Source organism: Sardina pilchardus, chromosome 18 (genome assembly GCF_963854185.1).
Source record: "Sardina pilchardus chromosome 18, fSarPil1.1, whole genome shotgun sequence".
Lineage (NCBI taxonomy): Eukaryota > Metazoa > Chordata > Actinopteri > Clupeiformes > Clupeidae > Sardina > Sardina pilchardus.
This window is the reverse complement of record NC_085011.1, coordinates 7,659,381-7,681,953: the sequence shown is the minus strand read 5'-3', so window position 1 is coordinate 7,681,953 and position 22,573 is coordinate 7,659,381. Positions and strand designations below refer to the sequence as shown.

The window sequence follows — 22,573 nt, the reverse complement described above, 5'->3', positions numbered from 1 at the left end:
TACATCTGGTCTTCTGAAATGTGTGGAATCTTCTTTGAGCCTCAGGTGTCAAAAGAACGTGGTCTTTACCTGAAGCTCCCATTGCAAGTAGTGTCTCTGATGTCACACCGTCCCCCCCACACACACACGGACACACACACACACACACACATACTCCTCCTCGGAGTAAGTGCAGGGTTCTGGGGGCACAGGCCTATTTTTGGAAGGGTATCTTAGCAGTGTCCTCTGAGTGACAGCACAAGTGTGCTGTCGGACCCTCCCCTCGTCCAGCACAGGATTCCACAGGACTCTCACTCTTTTGCCCGCTCTCTCTCTCTCTCTCTCTGTCTCTCTATTTTAGCTCCCTAAGTCACTGTATCCCTATCAGCAACACACTGGTCAGGGTGTTGGGTGTGTGCGTGTGAGAGTATGTGCGCGCTTGCGCATGTCTGTTGTGTGTATCCATGTGTGTGTGTGTGTGTGTGAGTGAGCGAGCGAGGGAGGGAGGGAAGGAGAGAGAGAGAGAGCGAGAGTTTGTCCAGGTGCTGGAGTGGGCAATCGGAAATCAGCCACAGGACTCTGTAGCAGCTCTTTGAGAGAGAGAGAGAGAGAGAGCCGGTCCTGAGACAGGGGCCCCCCGCGAAAAAAAACATGGAGACAAGATGCTAAAGGGCCACCTAAAAGCCCCCTGACTGATACACTGGCAAAACGGACACACACTTACACTGAGGGACAAGGCCGGCCGTGAACGCCATGGTGGCCGAGGAGGTCATTATCACCCTGTCCGGCGGAGCGCCGTGGGGCTTTCGGCTACAGGGAGGTGTGGAATGCCAGAAGCCCCTTCAAGTGGCCAAGGTACGGGCTGCAGCCCTCCACAGGGAACCCGCTGTGTGCTATACGCTGCTGTTGCTGTAGTTAGGAGCTACGACACACACCAGAGAGAGAGAGAGAGAGAGAGAGTCCGCTAGGGGAGAAGTCCGTCCGTCCGTTTCATCTCTGAGCACTGATGAAACATTTTGAATATAGATTAGCAGGACATTACGTTCAGGAGGCATTGAAATAATGTGTTGTGTATGAGTGCTGTAAAGTAATGTGTGGGATGTGAGTGCACAGCTAGAGGTGGAGGCCCATGCCTTGATCATGTGTCTGCTGTGGTGAACAGGGCCTCATGTGGAGACAGTCCAGTGATTGATAGAGAGAGTGAACTTTAAGCATATAGCTTGTGTATCTGGGGCAGAGCTGCTTAATGTACATACTTTACGTTTCGGACTTCTTGTGTTCGTTCTGCAGGAAGAGTAGCATATAGTGGAGCATTTTGGGAGAACAGCATTGCCAAGGAATTATCTCCATTTGAAAATGCACAAATACGTATCAGTTTGTTTCTATTACTATTATGCACAAAGCACCAGGTATGCAAGCTGGATGATGACTTAGCCTAAATATTGTATGTTAATGCTGCAAAATGATCATATGCACCATGACATCTTTTATGCTTATTAAAGTCCTGTTTTTGCTTATATTCTCATGCAAAAACCCTGGCATTTCCTCGGCAGTATATCGAATTTGGAATTAAGACGTAAAATGGGTGTCCACAATATACATTCCAGCTTGCTGCCAAACTATTTTGTGATGGATCTTCGTGTGTCTTCCGTGTATTTGAGTCTCCCTGCACACAGGATATAAATGCCCATACAGTGTGTGTTTCTGCGAATGCCCAAACTGGCTGAATTTACAAGTGTTGAGCTTGCAGAAAGTTATTTTTTCATGGGGGGGCTATTCTGGTAGATGGTGCAGCTAGCTGAAGCTCCTGATGGGGTTGCCTTAAGGTCAGGAGGGGGCTGGTTTCAGGCTGGAAGAAAAATGTCCTGATTTTATTTTGGTTTTAGCAAATATAAAAACAACAGCAGACAAAATGTGTCAGTTCTGATACATGTTAGAACTAAACACGACAATCATTTCATAGCCACTTGATAGGAACTAGCAAGACAACAAAACTGTTGTCAACTCCCTTTATTTATTATCTGTGAGTATATACCAATGAGGCATTAGTCAGACCTCTAATATGCTTGACATACTCACATGACAACCACCTGTGTTGTGTCATAGATCAGCTGTCCTGTAAGTAAATAGGTCACAGTAATCTCCACTGGTCCTTGGAGGTGGACGGCATGTCGCTCACACGCTCCCAGCTCCCTTCCCTCTAGTCTCTGATCCAGAACATCTGACTACTGAATCCCCAAGGCGGTAGTGGACGGCCTTGTTTGTTTGGAAGTGTCTCTCTCTCTCTTACACAGGTGTTGGTCTAAGGGTGCCAAAGTGTGGGGTGCTTTTGCCTTTCGAGCGAGGGGCCCCCTGATAATGTGATAAGTACAATCACGAGATGAGGCACAAGCAGCACATACGGACTCAACGGTGGTGGGAAATTCCGAAGCACCTGTGTCCTGAGGCTGTAACAAGCCCCCAAGGAGAGTCACTCACTCACTGTTGAAATCCTCCCCACAATTAGTTACACAAAGTCAGGAGCCCATTGGCTGGATCAGCGGCGGAGGGTCTTTGATTTAATTACATCACAAATGCCACTGCTGGGGTATTTTGGGGGGTGAGGGTGATTGACTGGTCCAGTGTTTGACCTCCAGCGCGTCTGTGTCCATACCCTTCACCAGGGCAACCATCTTGACATTTGTTTATAAAACAAGCGAGTGGACTGTGGCGTGGCTGGAGGGGATGGCACCGGACCAGGTGAAATGCTCATGGCACTGTCTTGGCTTGGCTGACATTTCCCCACCAGAGTGGGAGGACAGAGCCACACTTACGTTGGCATTTTGACAGTGCCCAAGTCTAGTCTCACTGTACAACCCGACATACAAATACGGCCTTAGACCAAATGCAGTAGCTGAAAAAAAGCTGTTTTCAGGAATGACAGGGCTCCCATTGCATGACTATAAACCCAGGATATTCCTTTTACAGTACATCACACACTTATTTTTGGGTTCATATAAATCTATTCTCTCACACATCTGATGACCATAGGAATGCACAGGGCCTTGCCACCTAGCCTGTACTTCCTGCTGTGTAAATGTGTGTTGCTGCTGTTGGAATCTCCCTCTGTGCTGCCGTAGGTACGGAAGCGCAGTAAGGCGTGCCGAGCGGGTCTCCGAGAGGGGGACGAACTGGTCTCCATCAACGAGAGCCCATGTGGATGCCTCTCCCATGCCCAGGCAATGACCCTTATCGACAGCTCCCCCGGCACCTTACACATACGGGTCAAGAGGTCAGACATCTGTACCACCACTAGTCCTGGAAATGGATTTCTATTTATGGCTTCAACATGGAATCAATGTTATTATAGTTGTTGTTGTTGTTAGCTATTGTTGTTTTTGTTAGCGATACTAATGTAAGAATGATGATGATGATGATTTTTATCCATAATTGCTTATGATAGCAATCCTTATCTTCTTTAAGGATCATGACATGAGTTAAGCTTGATGGTTGAACTGTGATTGCATGCGAGATCCTTAGCGTCCATCCAACTCACCCCTCCGCTCCCCCCCCCGCAGGACTCCAGCTGGTTTCCAGTCGGTGGTCCTCCTGCCCCGCGCCCCATCGCCCCGAATCGATAAAGAGTACCGCGCTGCCCTGAGAGCCATCTCCCCCTCCGCCAGATCCCAGCAGACGGCCGTGCGGCAGGTCCATAGGGGCTCCCTCCTGTCCCCCACTGGCACTGGCACCAGCACTGGCACGAGCCGCAGTGGCCTCACCTCCCCCCCGGGCAGCGAGGCGTACTATGGCGAGACGGACAGCGATGCCGACGTGGTGGCCCAGGAGCGGCAGAGGCGCCAGAAGCGGCGCAGCCCCAGCAACAGCGTCCCGGGCAAGGCTGGCCGCGCGTCCCCCGAGGGCGGCGAGACTTCGGAGATGAGCGGCTACGACAGCGCGCCAGACCCGTCCTTCGGTGGGCCGGAGATGCTGCCGGGCGTGGCTCGCCGGGAGGTCATCTACCAGCCACCTCCGTCCACCGCCTGGTCCTCGCAAACCTCCACGGAGACGTCATCCATGAGCGCAGACGACCAGGGCCCCCAGGATGACAGCGGCTTCCAGGACCTCCACAACGTGCCCCTGGTGTCCCCAGAGAGGGCCAAAGAGGCCCTGATGCTGAGCTCCCGCGGGCAGTTGGTACCCATGGTAGGGCCTTTAGACGCACCCATGGATGAAGAACTTACTGTGACGTACATGGATAAGGCCAAGCAAGCGAGTAAGTGGGTCATATATTTATCGTCCTGCCTACTTCCAGCATTACATTTTCCAGCAGATTTAGTTCTAGTCAGAATACCTCATTCTGCTAGCCTGGGTTTTCCCATACTGCCTTGCGCGGTGATTTCAATCCCGCTGCTAAGCCAGTCTGGAAACTAACGCCCAAATGTTCGCCTGATGTTGGCGAACCAATCACAGAACATCCGAGAAGTTTCCGTTGCCCTCTTGCGTCTACATTCGACGCCAAAGGATTTACGGCAGCCCTTAGCGTTGCATACGAACGAGTTGGGTGAGCTATGCGCATTTGATAGACATCCGTGGCGCCCAATGAACGGATCTGGGCATTTTTTCAAATACGAGAAAATGAACGTCTGGTTGCCAGACCACGTCTCATTTGAGAAGTGGGAGGCGTTAGCCAGGCTATCATTCTGCCCCAAGTAATGGGAAGTAGCTAACTTACTTGCCAAAAACTGCAGCAACATATTAACACAGTGTTAACATATTTCTGGGCATACTACTATGTTGAATTGTTGCATAATATTAGGTGAAATTCGAACTCATCTGTAGAACACAGGAAGAAGTTAACCTCCACAGCATGACAGAACTACTCTTGGCTTTCAAATGTCACTGTTGTTTATTTATATTATGTCAGTTGTAAGCTATATTTGTCCTACTGACAGTGGAACAGTGAGTGGAAGAGAACAATAGACACAAGTCTGCCCCACAGGGGCCGCTGCATTTGAACATTTGGAGTGACGAAAAAAGTAATCAACACCACTTGAGACATAGGCCAATTCTGTGGAGGGTAATTTCCTCTGTGTAATGCACTTTATCTGAGTAGAAGAGATACATATCTTACTAATTAGTTTTTTCACTTCAGTCAATTGAAACTCTGAATAGATATCCTCTCAGATAACTAGCCAACACAGGTCTTGAGTGACAATATGCCAGCCAACATGAAATGCAGAGGGGCAGCAGAAGCAGTCACCCTTGGTCTGTCCACGTCGGACTGGGACTATATTTGTCCTCTGGTTCAGTGGTCTGATAACCTGAGCACTGCTTCTGCTAGCTGGCACAGGGACCTACAGCTGTTATCTGGTATCAAGTAGCAGACTCACTCTTCCCCTCCTTCCCTCTCTCTCTCTCTCGCCTTCCTTCCCTTCCTCTCTTCCCTCCCTTTCTACTTCTGTCTCTGTGTCCTTCTCCATGTGTTCTTGAAATCACCTACTACTCTACTATCCTATCCTATCTACATTAGCTATACATTAAATTGTCCACCTCATACTACTCTTCTGCATGTTTTGTCAGTTCCAACTCTTTATCTACAGTATTTATCAATCCCGAGAATCACTGGATTTGCATATATTGGCTGACACAGTGCAGGACACTTTTGCATGCCTCTTGCCCACATGTACAACAACAGCAGACTTGCAAATCCATACACCTATAAACACACAAACTGACGCATGTGAATCTTACTATTAATAGTTGGCCAGTTGAACTTTGCTAGACATAATAAACAGCTGATATATGACACAGTGGTGATCACAGTTAAACAGCTGAAGAATGTGTGCCTGTGAGTAAATGATCCTGAGATGTTGAATTGCATGGTTTGTTTTGAGCTGCATTATCATGTTGACAGTTATTGTTATGGATATTCAGGTCTTTACAAGGCATATTTGGCTAATTTAAGTCTGTCAACTGTCTGCTCGGCTATCAACATTGCTGTCGTTATTTTCAATAGCACAGCATCCGTGATTGATGAGAACAAATGTATTTCAGAAGCTCGGAATTCTTCTTTGCTTGAGAGAACACTCACAAAAGACTTACAACTTGTGCACCTGATCTCTCCTCTGAACTGGAGCACAGGAGGCCTGTGGCTATTTGAGGGAGTTCTGTTTCCAGAGGACCAGCAAATATAAGGCCATAAATCTGCAGATCTGCCTCTTAGCACATACGTCATAGTCAAACATCTTTGTCAAGTATTTCACTCTGGGTTGTTTTGTTTGTTTAGATTTTCAACAAGCTGCAAAGTCAAGTTTGATTTTATAATACAGAGAATGTGTCAGAGTCACATAAGTGAATTTATGCTTGGTTTGGTGTGTGTCTGACACTTTACTGTTTAGCGTTAATTTGATAAGCCACAGGCATGCAAAATGGTTTCTTCCCCGGATATGGAACCGTGTCACTTCAAAGATGAATGCTTCAAAGATGAACGCTGCTAAATGGATTTCTCTGCGGCATCCATGGAGATGGATGCTCGTTAAATATACTCCCAAAGCTGATTTTAGACCCTGATGTCAGCAAAGGTCTCACTAAGACCTACCCATTAATCAAGTCACTTAACTGCAATGTGATCATGACCATCTGACTATCGTGGTGCTTGATGTTAAAAGCAATAATATGGAGGCATGAGACATGTTGAATCACTGTAATGTTAATATTTTAGGGAAACTGTGACTGCAGAGATATAACATGTGCTATTACACCTGCATAGGACCACTAACCAACGTCTCAACCAACTTAAACCAACTCAGCCCTAAATTTACTGTTTCTTTGTTCCCTTTGGTAGAACTGAACCGTGGTGACACAGGCCAAGACAAACAAGTGAAAGAGGCGCGTACTAAGTGCCGCACCATCGCTTCATTGCTCACAGATGCCCCGAACCCCCACTCGAGAGGTGTGCTGATGTTCAAGAAGCGGCGACAGCGCTCCAAGAAGTACACCCTCACCAGCTTTGGCAGTGTGGACGAGGAAATGCGGCAGGACTCTCAGGAGGACTCTCAGGAGGACGAAGACGGCATGTTCCCAGGTAGCGAGTCCGAGTTTGATGAAGACGGCTTCTCTGCCGCACCGGATCCGACTTGGGACAGCGACTACATGGACATGCTGGAGAAACGCTCAGCCAGCGCGGTGGGCCATACTGAGGAGGCTCCAAGCCCCGGGCTCACAGGCACCTCTGGCAAAGGGGCTCAGCTGTTTGAGCAACAGCGGAAGCGGGCAGAAGAGCATGCCAAGAGAGCGGCAATTGCACAGGCCCAGACACAGGCGCAAGCACAGGCACAGGCACAGGCACAGGCACAGGCACAGGCGCAGGCACAAGCTTATGCTTCAGCCCAGCTACAAGGACAGATGCAGATGCAGATGCAGATGCAGAACCAGATGCAACCAGAGGTGCAGGCAGACACAGTGCCTATGCACATCCAAGCATTCTCTCAGCCAGTTACCCAGCCATTCACACAGCCCGCTCCCCAACCACAACCTCAGCCACCCCAAATGCAACTGCAGCCTTTCCCCCAGCCTCCACCAGTTGCTCCCAAACCTCAACAGCATCTAAGGGAGGCCCTGCCACCCACTCAGAATCCCCCAACCATACCTCCTGCTCCTGTTGTAGCTGCTCAGCCCTTTTCAGTAGTGACCAATGGAGAAGCCATCCTACCGCATGTCAGTGTCATGTCACAGGCCGCAGAGTTGGTTCTAGCTCCAATGGCAACAGGCCCAGCAGTGTCCACTCTCATAGCTCCAGCTCCGACTCCACTTCCAGAGCTTCCCTCGAGCTCAGTTCTGAACCGGACAGCTCGGCCATTCGCTCCAGGTTTCATCAGCAACCGTGCAGCCACTGCACCAGTTGTCTTCCGCCCCACTGTGGCTAAGAAGTCACCCCGGCCTGTCTCTGTAGCTGTGGTGCAACATCCTTTCCCTGCAGCTGACGAAAGGGCCGTAACTGCTGTCACTTTCTCAGCCTCTATGTCTGCTCCTTCTCTTGCCCCTGCTCCCCCAATTGTTGCCCCTAAACCTGCCACACCTTTTCCAGTGGTGGTTCCCAGTACTGCCCCAATGGCCACTCCTATGGTTCCACTTTCTGCTCCAGTTGTTCAGGCTGACTCCAGTGTCCCACTAGGACCCATGAGTCCTCCAGTCTCTGTAGTTCCAGGTGTATCTTTTCCAGCACCTATACCCATCTCTGCTCCAGCCCCTATACCCATCTCTGCTCCAGCCACTGTACCCATCTCTGCTCCTGCCCCTATACCCATCTCTGCTCCAGCCACTGTACCCATCTCTGCTCCTGCCCCTATACCCATCTCTGCTACTGAACCTGTACCCATCTCTGCTCCAGCCACTGTACCCATCTCTGCTCCAGCACCTATACCCATCTCTGCTCCAGCTCCTGTACCCATCTCTGCTCCAGCACCTATACCCATCTCTGCTCCTGAACCAATCTCTGCTCCTGAACCTGTACCCATCTCTGCTCCTGAACCTGTACCCATCTCAGCTCCAGCCCCTGTACCTTTCTCTGCTCCTGCGCCCATGCCAGTTTCTGCACCCATCCCTGCTTCTCCTCAGCTTGCCAGGATATCTTCCTCTGTAGAGAACATTCAGGCAGGCTCCATAGGCATCCCTCCTCCAGTGCTGCCAATAGAACCACCTGCTCCTGCAGCAACTGTGGCACCAGTAATGGCAGCTACTATGGCAATGCCTGTACCACCTTCACCCCCAGCCCCTCGTCCAGCACCTGCACCAGCTGATGTCTCTAGCTTTGACCACCCAGCATCACTGCCAGTTATGCACCAGTCCAGACAGAGAAGTGTCACAGCAGGGGGACGCACTGGTATCTTGGAGGAGTTCCGTCGGCGAAGCTCAGGCAGGCGCATGTTCCAGAAGCCTGAAGACAAGAAGAACTCACCCAACCCCACACTGCTATCCATGGTGCAGAACCTGGATGAGAGACCAAGACACAGGTACTCAGATCCTGTCTCATATGATTACAATGAAGAGGATGCGGAGGAAGCTGGGGGTAAAGTTCCTCCACCGGTGGCCCCAAAACCACGCATCATCCCTGAAGTCTCACAGATCCCCCAAGCAGAAGGGAAGGGGGCCGAGCTCTTTGCCCGCAGGCAGAGTCGGATGGACCAGTATGTGGTGGACTCACCAGTCTCACCCACCTACCCACCCCAACCGGCCCCCCAGACATACTCCATGAATACACGAGATTCATCACCTACTCAGTCTCTTCCTTCACAGTGGAAATATTCTCCAAATGTCCGCGCTCCTCCACCCATTGGCTACAACCCCTTGCTTGGACCCAGTTTTCCCATGGGGCCTCAGCGTGATAATGCCAGGTCATCAGATGCCACAAGGGGAGGCCGGGGTGGTTATGGCACTCAAAGAGAAGGAATCAAAGCCCTGGACTTCCTGAGGAGGCAGCCATACCAGCTCAACTCTGCCATGTTTGGTGGAAACTACATGCAGGGCTCCAACCAACCCCAGATGCAGCAGAGAGAGGGTTACACTCTGAACGCACCTCACCAGATCCCTGTCAAGGCGGCACGTGTCTATGAGATCAAACGGTTCTCCACACCCACGCCAATGTCTGCCCCGACAATGGCCCCCAAAGTAATTGCCCCACGCTCAGCCACCACACTTGGAGACCGCATATCACGCTCTGACATGATATCTCCACCGCTGGTATCCCAACCCCGTTCTTATGCCCCAGTTCCTTACCCTGAACCTGCCCATGTCCCATTCCCTCCAGTCCATCACACCGGGGGTCTTCCCGAGCTTCCCAAAATCTCTGCTAACCCCGTTCCAAATTCCCACCCTCTTCCTTTCGTCCCAACTGCCCCCATGTCAGGTTTGTCCTACGGTGGCCTGCAAGCTGCCAAGCAGTTCAAGAGTGCACCTGAGCTTTATAACCTGCCTCCTCTAAAGCCTGCACCTGTCCAGGTGCCCAAGCCTCGCTTTGTTGCCACACGGGTGGGCATCCAGCCCCGTGTGTGGAGGCCTGGCGCCCTGCCACATTAACTGGGTGACCTCATCAGCCTCCCTTGAAGTCAGAAGTCACCATTCAGTGCCATGAGGTCCCACTATGCATTTTCATACAACCAACTTGGCTGCCAAAACTGCTAACAATGCTCCAAGATTGTGAAAACATGCAAAAGGTATACATCATAGTATTCAAAGTTAGTTTGTGATCGAATGTATCGCTCATTAAAAAGCCTGTATTCATTCATGTTCAGTGTTTAGAATGCTCAACAATAATCTGAATCATCTAATGGTTTACACAAATCGAATAAAAGAAAATGTGACTCAAATGCTCTAACCTAATACATATTTTGTATCAATTGTCAGCTGGCCACTTGGCTGGTTTTGTCATTGCTATTTTCATTAGCCAGAATATCATCACACAAATTCTAATCTCTCTTATTGGACTTGAGTGGTGTGCCCACTTATCGGTGCCACTGATAAGTGACTTTAACCACAGAGAATTTCTGGCTTGTAACTAACAAGTCTGTCAGCCACGCATATGCGTTCCCAATCCCAAATTATCTATGAGAGAGATTTGTACCATGACATATTTCTGAAACTTAAACCATGGCATCACATAGGGGACATTCATGAAATCCAACACATATGATCATCGTTATAAAATGGGGTCAAAGATTTGAGCTGGGAGTTCATGTGACAGAGTGCTGCCATTGACTGTACTGTATGTAGGCTGTCAGTTAGCTGAGAAATCGAATGTACAGATTCACTCAAACAATTTGGGCTAGTGTCAGATGCAGATGCTGTTGTGTTCTAGACACTAATGTGATGTGCTTAGGACCGAGTATCTCAGAAAATGCTTAATGGACTCCGGGAATTGGTTAGATCCCTGAGGTCTGAGAAGCTGCCAAAAGTGCTGCTATGTTGAATTTTACAGCAACTTAATTCTCCAGTTATCTGAATTAGCCTGATAATTACATTATATATGCTACATTTGTTGAAACCTCGGAACAGAACACAGACTTGTTCTGTTTTTACATAACTAATTAAGTAGTCTTGCTTTGTAAAAAAAACAACAACAACATATACTCCAAGACAAAACACGTTGAGCCTGAAGACGTAAAAAAGTACTTTAATATCTTCGACCAGCTGAATGAGCTCTGACTAAACAACTAGTTGAACTAAGATTCAGGTAGGCATTTTAGCAGATACAATATTCAACCCTCTTTCACAGTGAAGAAGGGCATAGTTGTACTGTTGTAGTTGTAATGCTGACTGCAGTGAGAAGACATGAGGTTTGCGTTTGTGTTCCATGCTTTGGCCCAGACAGGTCAATCAGAAATAATATCTCTTTTGGCAAGGCCTGATTGGAACAGGTGTTCTACTGTCATGGCCTATTTGTGGAGCCACATAAGCAGTGAACTAGCCTGGAACACAACTGTCTTGGTGTTTGGTGTTCAATCTCATTACTCAAACTGCATAACACTGAGTAATGTTTAATGTTTAATGTTAAAAAAAAAACTTTGATTGCTGCTTTAACCTTTTTTCTGTAAGGTCAAACTGATTTGAGATGGATACGTTTGAGGCAAGTTTGAGACAGCAAAAGAAACTGGACACAAAAGGTTCCTGGTTGGTGATACAGGTTGAGACATACCTGCTACATAATGCTAGTTTAGATCATCACCACACATGGAAAAAGGAATGAATTTTATGAGAAGGGTCTATCAGAATTGATAAGGTTCCTAACTGCCAGATACTGCCTTTTTTGCTGCTAGCCTTGTTTTTCTTCATGAAGACAATACAGCAGAAAGGTGTCAGCAAGTGTCATTTGAACAGACTTATTGACTGTATAGTGAAGTGTGAATTCACTAAGCCTTAGTGATGTGAGAAAAGGGATAATGAATGATCTAAGACCTTGTTTAAGAATGTAGAGGGAGCAATTGAGAGACAGAGAGGCGAAGAAATTCCACTATGTGTCTTTTTCAGTATGAAACACTGACAAACCATTGAAGAGAAAGTAGGAGTAAGAGAGTGAAGACCTGGCAAGATTGAAACGGTACAATAAATGTAGACCGTTATAAGCGAACACGGACATGAGAACACACTCTTTGGAGATTCCCGTAAAGAGAGCCAGACTACAGTAAGTGTAACAGGTAATATTTATTTTACCAGAGCCATGATAGGGTCCATGATCACTCTCTCTGGCAATGAGTTTGATGATTTTTTTTTTGTTTTGTTATTTCTGGCTGTTTCATTTGATTGAAAATGAAAGCTTGCATAAAATAATTTGTTTGCATTGTTTGTGTACTGCTGTCTTGATAAATCACTATGTTGAAATTGTACTTTAGGCTTTCTGCATTAAAGAAGCTATAAGCTATAAGTGTAATGTTAATAGTGAGGTTATTCAGAGAATGAGGGTGAGCATGTCTAGTGTTTATGGTGTGGCCATATTAAAGGGCAGAATGTACTTTTAGTAAGACGCTTTTAACTGAATAAAAATAGACTTTGAAATTTTATCCAGTTGTCTGTCTTGTGACTCCATTCTGCCCCCTACTGGCTCCACAGGTGAACAGATTGGCAACAGGGTGAGGCATTCCATTCCTCTTCACAAACTTCTCACACAGACTTTCAGTTGTACTAGCACTTTGGAGGGACTTTACATGTCAATAAATCTATTTCAGAATTTCCAAACTAGCCAAGTGCTGTTCATGTGACATAGGCTAAATACAAAGTGAAAGAGGTGGAGAGAAGATCCTCAAAAGAAGGGAAATGGAATGGCACCAACGCCTCTGTTTGCTGCTAAAAAATGCCATTGCATGCATAATTAATTAAAGGAATGCTAAATGATGCATGGGAATGCAAAAATGTGTTTAAATGTGTAAATGGTCCATAAAACGAAAGATATGAAAACCCATTAAGGGTAAATATGTGTTTTGTAAATCAGGGTGCCCACTCTAAGTCAAATGTAAAATTCCATGACTTTTCCACAACAACAACAACAAAGAAAAAAAATGACTTTATAATCAATGGACCAATATAGGCTACCGACCAATGATTTCAAAGCAGCCGTGTGGCATTGCTTTTTTAGAGCGACAGATGAATAAATGGACATTGAATAGCCTAATGTCTGGAATAGACTTTCCAAAATTCCATGACCTGTTGGAACCTTGTAAATGAATATCATTAGGCCTACATCTCTGAGCTGTTGTAAGGAAGCAAGAAGGTTGCCTTAAATAATACAAGTGTCAGATAATACATAGAATACATATTCAAGGCAATATGCTAAAGTCTCCCAGGAAATAAGTGTCATTTTTATAATTAAGCCATAGGCTTAGGCCTATGTTCAACCGTTAGGGAGCTACATTAGTCTAAAATAAGCAGTATAACATCAGAGCTAGTTATTAAACATGAATCAAGCATCTTAGAATAAGCCTACACTAAAACTCTTAGCTCAAGTCAAACTGTCCAATATTTTCTATCTTGGTCAGGTGTAGGACCACCTTCGTAGCCTAAACGAAAAGGTAAATTTAGCCTATTATTAACATCCAGCTAAACTCCTCAAAAGACGCTATATCAGGCGGCCACTAGGCTAGCCTACAGCCTTTTTCTCCGAAACTGCACTCATTTACACATGCCATTTTCTTTTGGATAGGCCTAACATTTCTTAACATTTTCAAAGCACTGGTCAACATTCTGGGCCTAATTAATAGCCTACCGTTTTCTGTGATGAATTCGGTCAATTGTTGTCGTCTGGAAATATTCTGAAATGCTCGGTTTGCAGAAACTTACTATTACCGCATGGTGGCGATATTGCTCAAATAATTATCGTGACAAAATTATCGAATGTCATTTGGAGAAAGCCAGAGCAGACCATTATGCCAACGATTTAATGTGTCACAGTATATGTATGTATTTTTTACGTATAGTCTATTTGAGGGCTACATGCAGTAAAATCTTTGACGCAGCTTCACCAAGCACTCCGATTTCAATAGACGAGTGTCCACATTTTTCTTGGTGGCCTATATGGGCCATCTCTTGAAGCATTCAAATTGGACACTATTATGGACACTTTTAAGGGTCACATTTAATAGGATATAGACACTTTTTCCCAAATGTCGTAGGCTGTAGGCTATATTGCTGCAATTCTGCGATTTAAACGTCCTTTTTTCTCAGGTTTTTTTTTTATTTTATTTTTTTTACATTTTTTGAATTCAGAAATTCTGACTTTAAATTACCACTTAGGCTACTGTGAGAGTAGAAAATAATAATGACCCCTTGAGTGGCCTCCACTACTTTTAAATAGGTGATAGAGACAGAGATCAGAACAAAATAGTAGGCCTATCTATTGGGTCTCTATTGGCAACCAGGATGCACGATGTAATGAAATGCATGCAAAGGACATGCATTACCAAGTCAAATGCCAAGGCAAGGAACAACACATAACTTATTAGCTCAGTTTAGTTTACGTTCTTGCCTTGTTGGCCTACTGTGGTGTTGTGTGATTCTTGTGGTTGTTTTTGCTAGCCTACTTCTTGAAGACGAGCCAGTATATCAGCTCAGTTTTCGCTGTGGCTTGGCAATACTTCTTGTGGCAGCAGACAAGAATACCGTCAATAATAGGGAGGGTGAATATAAGTATCTATGGCGTCCTTCACTTGCTTTTCAGTAATAATTTGAGAATGTAATGATGAGAGGTGTCGACAAGCACATTACAACCCGACCGCTCAAAGCTGACCAATCGGTGAGGACGAGGAATGCCGGTCATCCAAGTTGTGAAGAAGATCACTTCATAAAAGAAAAGGTGAAAATCTGATCATTGGCAGGGCCTGACTCCGACTAGAGGGGTTGATGAAGAGGACAAATCAGTCGTCCAGTGCCCCATACAAACACTCCTCAAGTCCACCCCTTGGCTAATTCTGCCCAATCTCCCTCGCGTCCCCCCTATGAGCTATATATAGGCCACCGAGCATCTGCAGGATAGATATTGGTCCCTTGATATTCCCATCAGCACTTTGTGCCTTACAGAACACATTCAGCCCCCCACTCCCACCCAGACTTCATCTCCCTCCCCCCTCAAGGATCTGCCATCCCCTAGTCACTTGCTGGATATCGCACTCCCCAAGATCTTGGTCCAGGCACAGGTTTAAGTCACCCTGGGATTTATAAAGCTTTGGTTCAGAATTGATCTGAAGCTTTGCCTTTCTTCTTGGTTGTAATTTAAGAAACTCTGCTTGAATTAAGGATTGCCCAATCTGGGTAAGTAGATTGTGACAAAAAGTTTTTACTAACAAAACTGCACGTGTTGTTTGGCAATGAATGGTAAACAGTGCGGACTTGCAAAGGTTAGCTCCACATCCCTGCTGAAATAAAAGCCAACACAGATACTGGATTGCTGACTGGAAAACAAGCGAACAAACAAACAAACGTATTGTTTATCTGGCAACTTGAAATGTCTACTTTTTCCAGTGCAGCAGCAGAATGATGGATTATTGCCCCATAAATTTCCCCCATGTCCAGAGAGAATGTGCTGACCCCTCCTCTCCTTTGCTCGGCTGCAGTTTTATATGGTGTGCAAAGCTTGGGATATCCAGGCGGGGGGAAACTTGAGCTCAGTACTCCTCCGTTGGATGAGGTGGTGGTGGGGTCATAGTTTCCCACTTCGATCCCATCCTCCTCATTCTCATCCTCACACAACTTTGAGGGTGATTTCTCGCTAGTATTGTCCCACCGTGTTTATGTGTACATACTTGTGTGTGGGTGTGTGAGCGTTCTTCTGTGGGCGAGTGTGTGTGTGTGTGTGTGTGTGTGTGTGTGTGTGTGTGTGTGTGCGTTAGTGACGCCATATTTGTCGCTAAAAGGTCTTGCTTCAAAATGGGTCTTTAAAAATAGCTGCAGTAGATTGAGTTACAGTCAAGTCGATGCAATGCAGTGTATGCCACTAACAGAGCCTTGAAGGAGCTCCCAACAGAGCTTCACTCCTACAGTGCAAGGAAAAGCACAAGTTAAACATCTTAGTGGGTGCACCAAAGGTGGTGGAGGTGGCTGTTTGCAATGTAGAAGTCACAGCTTATGGGAACCATGCATGCCACTTAGTAAATCAAGCAACTTTACTGAATTACAAGTTTTGAATGGATAAAAACACTACATCTAACATATATTGCTGATATGCTGATATTAGCTTTCCTTGGAAAATAGACATGGCAATATATATTTAAAGCTGTCCTGTGCAGGGAGAGGATGTATTTGTCACCACCATTGACTGTTGACAGCATTTCTAGGACTCAAACATAGCTAAAAAAAACTACTACAGACTAATGTTTACACTTGACAGACATCTGGATGTGCTGGAATTTGTGGAATGTGAAGTCTGCTTAGAGGGGGTTATCTAATGCATGGATTGGCAGCTTGAATGACCACGGTTTCCCTTTTCAGTATTCAATTAACCTTGCAACACACATGTCAGCCAGAAGGGGGAAGCACTTCCCCATCATGAGGAGCACCCCCAATCTAAACTGTCACATACCAGTGGCATTTTCTTGCACTAGTGGAATGTTTTGAGTGCTCTAAACCAGTACATGTAATAAAAGCTCCAATCTGTCTTTCTCTGATTTGGTCTGCAGTCTGCCGCCATGCCTCTCTCGGGAACTCCAGCACCTCCTAACAAGCGGAAAAAGCCCAGCAGGATCATTACCGACCTGTCTCATGTCTCTCAGAACGGTATTGCCTCTACACAAAAGCATTCCCATAGGAGTAAACCTCACTCACTACCAAGACCATTACTGCCCATGTACGAACATAGCATAAACACAACTTTGCACGTAAGCAGCTATTTACATCAACATAAGTAGTTCTAAAGGTCATTTATTGTAAGCATTCTCCCAAATTGGTCCAATGTTTACTTCACTAAATCAATTAGGGTTTGGCAGGTATAAGGTTGTTCATGTGGTGTCTTTCTAAAACATACCACAAAGGACACGACACAAACACACTTGAATGGAGTGTTTAGCTGAGTAGGTGTTCAGAAGGCAGTGTAGGAGCACAAGTCTTATAGGCAAGCAGAGGGGAGCAGATCTGCACGCTGGCATAAAGGCAAAGAGCGAGAGAGTCACTTCCTGTGGTGGCAGAAGTCTGGGGACGTGAAGTGGAGAGGCCGAGCCAATCCCAGCAGGCAGCCAGCTGGTCCGAGGGCTGGCCGCTCTGGTGACTGCCTGTTCAGGTCACACCACGGAGAACACGGACGAAAGCGGGGGAAACGAGAGAAAGAGAGATTTGCTATTTTTAGCCCAATTATTCTGTTCATTTGAGACTTTGTCAAGATTTCAGGCCTCTTGTCATGGAAGTTACACTTGGCTGCGCTTAACATGGACTAATGAGTGCTTGCCTGTCACATAGACAAACATTTATCCTGTAGATTTCACAGTAGAAATGCCATCTGTCTTTTGTAATTATCGCTGTGATTGTCAAGTGCCCCACCCCCAAGTGGTCCAGTCGTGGGATCCATACTCCAACGAAATGTAATTGCACCAAGATCTCAAGGGAGGGGAACTATTAATTAACCAATCCTTGCATCACTCTGAGCTGTTCTGCCGTAGAAAAGACTCTTTTTTTTTTAACTGAAGCAACAAGCTCTGTTTACTGTAACACAAAAATATTCCTTGCTGCATACGTACAGTACATGTCAAATTGTCTAGTTGAGTTTTATATACCAGAATTATCTCCTGTGATGCTGAAAATATGCCCTTTAATTGTGATCTTTCATCAAACAATATAACCCATAATAACCACAACACTGTGGTAAAACACAAATACTGAGTGACTCATAGAATGTATTTTTTTAATTAAATTAAGCAAATCCCTAATAAAAATTCTACAATCCAGATTAACTCATTCATGATGGCTATATACGACCTGCTTAATGTAATCAGCGTCATGCTAGAAAACATTGGTGTGTTTTACACACCATGCTTGTAATCACATTAGAAACACATCAGTGAATAATGCTCTTTCCATTTACAGTATCTGCGGCAGGTCAAAACAGATTTACATAAGGGAAACTGTGCCAGGGAGGTAATTTGTACTGCTACTTATTTCCTCCCTGGCAGCCTTTGTAAATAACAGATCCACTTCCTGATGGTTGTGATAATAAGGAAGCATAGTATTACTCACAAAGAGGTTTTTTTTCTTTTCTTTTTTTTACCTCATCAGCTGATAGGAAAATCCCTGGCGCTTTTCACTAGCTGAAGTGAGCTTTGACAGATCAAAATGGCGGAGGGGTTATCCCGAGAGAAAATGCACAGCAAAAAGCTTCACAAAACGCTTTTCAAATAAAACATACTGCATGCAAAAAAACGTAGGTGTACTAAGATGTACGCTGTTCATGTATATTCATAATTAATGCATTTAACTATCACTGAGGGACTAGAACAATTAAAGTCCTGCCTTTGCCATGTCAGGCTTAAGTGTTCAAGACTCGACATTCCCAAGGAGTGAGGATGCCGTGTGAGTTGTGGAAGGTGGCTCATAGTGCCGGAACAGGGGAGATAACACAGATATGAAAATAATTCTTGTCTAACCTCCTGCTGTGTGAGTACCTTTGCAGCTGCTTGTGCTCCTAACAGGAATGTTATTGAGAGGAAGCCAACTCTCCGCCTGTAGTTGTTAACCTTGAGCAGGTAGGGAGACTCCACTGTGTAAAATGAAGGATAGTTTGGCCTAAATGTGGATTGTGGACATCCATTCATCAAAGAGAATGAGCTATAGCAGTTACAGGTACAAAATGTAACGTTGAGGCCTAACATTTACACAGGGACACTTGTCACAGACAACATTATGAAAAATAGCAACCACACAGAAGCTTACATACACCTAACAACGACATACAAAGGAAATCAATTTAGAAGTGTATTATTGCATGGGTAAAGTCATCTCATAGTGGCCAATCTTTTAATCTTTTTCTTTCATTTGTATTTGAACTGTACATTTAACCTATAGTTTTTCTCTGAATAGACAATAACATCAAATGGTTCCATATTCCTATATGTCACACTGAGAAGTAATACATTATATAAATATCATCAAATATCTACAATTTGAGCATTGTGTTGTTCTCTGAAACACCAATTCTGTGACTTACAACTTCTTTATTCTTTTCATATGTAGAGAATGAGTCTGACCCAGACGCATCAGAGTTTGACCTGGGGACAAAGATCCGGGCACCCAGGGATATCATGATGGAGGAGCTGTCCCTGATGAAGAACAAAGGCTCGCAGATGTTCAAGTTAAGGCAGAAGCGAGTGGAGAAGTTTATCATTGAAAACAACCCTGATGTTTTCAGCAGTGAGTCTATGGTAAGTGATTGCGACACAACTCAGACTGCTGTGGACGCCCATTCGTTGATGATATGTGAGTGAGCTGCTGTGCACTATGTATTCAAGGAAGTTTAAATACACCACTTTCTGTTCAATACATTTGCAATCAATATTACAGCAGCAGCTGCATTATTTAACAAAGTAATTGTGTCCTCATAGGAGAACTTTCAGAAGCTTGTACCAAGTCTTGGGGGTCAGATGATGGATGTTGGCGGTCACTTGGTCGGTGGACAGATGGTTGGGCAGGCAGGTGCAGCTGGTGCACCTGTGCCACCTCCTAAACCAGGAAGCCATGGCAAGGGGGCAGGAGCAGGGCATTCAGCTGGACACGGGCACGGAGCTGGACACGGGCATGGAGCTGGACACGGAGGAGCAGGTGGTGCTGGTGGACACGGTGGACATGGTGGTGAAGCACATGGAGGCCATGGCCATGGCCATGGTGGGTGCAGGAGATCTCTAACCACACTGACTCCTGTTTTGACAGGGCATTATTCCTTTATTCACATACAGTATTTTAGGTGCCGTTCTTTTATCCAAAAGATATGTTTTCATTCATATTTGTTTTTGCAAATGATCAAATAGATCTTAGTGTGTAGGCTGTGCACTAGCCTGGTCATACCAAACCCTCGTACGTACAGCGGGTCTGGACCTACTCCATTCAGAATCGATTTCAGGCAGGAGGCGTGAACTCTGTTGAAGTTTGAAACGATTGGGCCTGATTTTACCCAATCGCTAACGTTTGGTCGTGACAGCTATAGTGACTATAACGTGCATGCTCGACGTCATCGTTAACACCCGCCTACCCCCATACCCCCCGTTCGCTGATTGCTCAGGATGGAATGCATCCTGAGAAATCGAGTCCAACGGGATCAGACCCAGTAATGCTGTAGGGAAATGAAAATTGGAGGGCTATGCCAGGCTAGCTGTGCACCAATGCATTAAAAATGTATTTTAATTGTATGTTTATTAAATTAAACATCTGTGTTGCTCCGGTGTTCCTCCTTCATTAGAACCTTCATCTACCAGTAACTCTAGTTCTTAGTACAGACATGGGAGCAACACAATTGAATAAACCCATGTCTGCAGGTGCAGGAGAGAAGAGTGCAATGAAGCGTGAGTATGTGAAGACGTACATATCCCCATGGGAAAAGGCCATGAAAGGGAACGAGGACCTGACGGCAACCCTGAAAGCTCGTATGCCAGGCCCTCATATTTACAAAGACCTGCCCAAATACAAGAGCTTCAACAGGTAGAATTTATCGGTCTTGATGCTGTATCATTGGTTTCTGTTGTCTAATTTATATAGCTCATTTTCCCTCTTTCTCTGTCTCTACTTTCTCTACTGTCTCACCTCATTCCTTATTTCAGGACTGCCCTTCCCTTTGGTGGCTTTGAGAAGGCATCCAAGCTCATGACCTTCCAGCTTCCAGAAGCTGAGGTGGTCGAGGAAGAGCCTGAACCAGCTGTGGTGTACCACCAAGACATTAGCACACGGCCTTCCTTCAACCGCACCCCCATCGGCTGGGTGACCAGTGGTGAGACCAGCGACATCCACATGGATCTGGAGATACCCTTTGATGGGGAGACAGACGACCTGTAAGGGGAGGACACACAGACATACACACACCAACACTGAGACATCACATCTCCAACCTCAGTGTGCAAGATCATTCATTGCATTTCAATGAATGTTGTTCGATTCTGATTTTCCCAACTTGCGAGCATACATAAGAGCAGAAACAGTATCACATATACACACACTTTAATGTTGTCCAAGGTCAGTGCCACAATCGGGTAAATTAAAAAAGAGTATCATTGATTTGAATGGTATATTTGCATTTTGTCAGTTTGCCGAATGCTTCACAGCAGATCACTAACGTTCTACAAAGTACCAGACTCGATTGCCATCTTTATTAATGTCCAAAAATGTATTTGTCTTTGGAAATAAGAACACAGTACAGGCCTAGCTTATGATCCCCCCAGTAGTCTATGTAATAGGTAGGCTACTTTTGCATGACTTCCCCATTGAAATCTAGATACGTTTGAGTGAGAGATGAATGTTTTCTTACCCTGTTCAAGTCAGCATGTTGCACTTTAGAGTTGTGGGCATTGTTGTCACAAACTGTAGGCTGCTTATATTCCCTACAGGTTGCAACCTGTATCTATCTACTTGCTACATTCTGTAATGTTAAGGCTTTTAGCAGCACAATGTATTATCATCCCTGCACATAAATGTATGCACATTAAAGGCTCTACATGTGTCTAGGATTGGAAGTTGCCACTTTGTATGTCCTTGCTACAATTTAATAAACATTTTCAAAGTGTAAATGTTTCATGGGTTTATAGCTTATCATTTCCCCTCGGTTCACTGTACATTATAGGCTAGCCCATAGGCAATATTGGGAAAGAAAGGGAAGGAAACAGGGAATGAAAAGAGTAGACCACCTCTGAATCCATCCTATAAGAAAATAATTTCTGGTGAAATCGTATTTGAAACATTTTACATATCATCAAAACAATACTGTCATATCGTCTATCATACAGTCTACATCATCATCATGATTTCACAACGAACCAGCAACATTCCAACAGCCCCACTCCTCTCCTGATGTCGCACTACTACCTGGAGGAAAACATCGCGAGAATTGGTTGCCTTGGCTGCAGTACAGAGTGACGCTAGAGGATGTTTGAGGTTTAGCGGCAGAGAAATCACCCGAAAATTGCCAGACTAACGGAGGTAAACGGCTCTGGACCCGAGAAGGTGAGTCAGAGAACACCACCTTAAGGATACTTTTGAATTAAATGATGTTTTCACTGTGGTGGACAGGAGAAGAGCAGAGTGACAGTTATTATTGTTTAGACTGGGAGAAGTTATTGTAGCTAGCTACGCACATGCACATGTCTAAAAGAAATTCAGAGTGACGTTCACCTTAAGGATGCATCAGACCCCATCTACCGTAGGAAGGACTGATGCTAGCATAGCGTTTTTTATTTCGCGCGTACCGATCAGTGAATACGATTGATTAGTTTATTACGTTGCATTGAAAGGAGGGACAACGTATTGTTAAGTACGTATTTTTAAGTTTGTTACCATCAAGCTGTTGAATTCCAAAACAGCAAACTAGCTAACCATAGTATGTGGAGGACAGCCGAAAGCCCATGTAACCCGCTGACAAAGCAATCGCACCCAACCGCTAGCTATCTAATGAGTG

At 45.4% G+C, this 22,573-nt stretch overlaps 2 protein-coding genes across 5 annotated transcripts; both read left to right on the top strand.

Moving 5' to 3' along the window:
• The first annotated feature begins 497 nt into the window (after nt 1-497).
• Nucleotides 498-12,509, top strand: synpo2la (synaptopodin 2-like a). 2 transcript variants are annotated; one of them, XM_062520173.1, is made up of 5 exons: nt 498-834; nt 3,099-3,250; nt 3,537-4,231; nt 6,803-8,393; nt 8,460-12,509. In XM_062520173.1, the coding sequence occupies exons 1-5, from the start codon at nt 733-735 to the stop codon at nt 10,030-10,032; spliced, it is 4,113 nt and encodes a 1,370-aa protein (XP_062376157.1). In that variant the 5' UTR covers nt 498-732; the 3' UTR covers nt 10,033-12,509. The 2 variants fall into 2 exon arrangements, with proteins under 2 accessions (XP_062376157.1, XP_062376156.1); XM_062520172.1 differs by having other exon boundaries at nt 499-834; nt 6,803-12,509.
• Nucleotides 12,510-15,036: 2,527 nt separating this feature from the next.
• On the top strand, nt 15,037-21,689 carry myoz1a (myozenin 1a). 3 transcript variants are annotated; one of them, XM_062520193.1, is made up of 6 exons: nt 15,037-15,249; nt 16,614-16,710; nt 19,153-19,340; nt 19,521-19,794; nt 20,454-20,610; nt 20,730-21,689. In XM_062520193.1, the coding sequence occupies exons 2-6, from the start codon at nt 16,623-16,625 to the stop codon at nt 20,959-20,961; spliced, it is 939 nt and encodes a 312-aa protein (XP_062376177.1). In that variant the 5' UTR covers nt 15,037-15,249; nt 16,614-16,622; the 3' UTR covers nt 20,962-21,689. The 3 variants fall into 3 exon arrangements, with proteins under 3 accessions (XP_062376177.1, XP_062376176.1, XP_062376175.1); XM_062520192.1 differs by having other exon boundaries at nt 19,521-19,800; XM_062520191.1 differs by having other exon boundaries at nt 15,038-15,249; nt 20,448-20,610.
• The last annotated feature ends 884 nt before the right edge of the window (nt 21,690-22,573 follow it).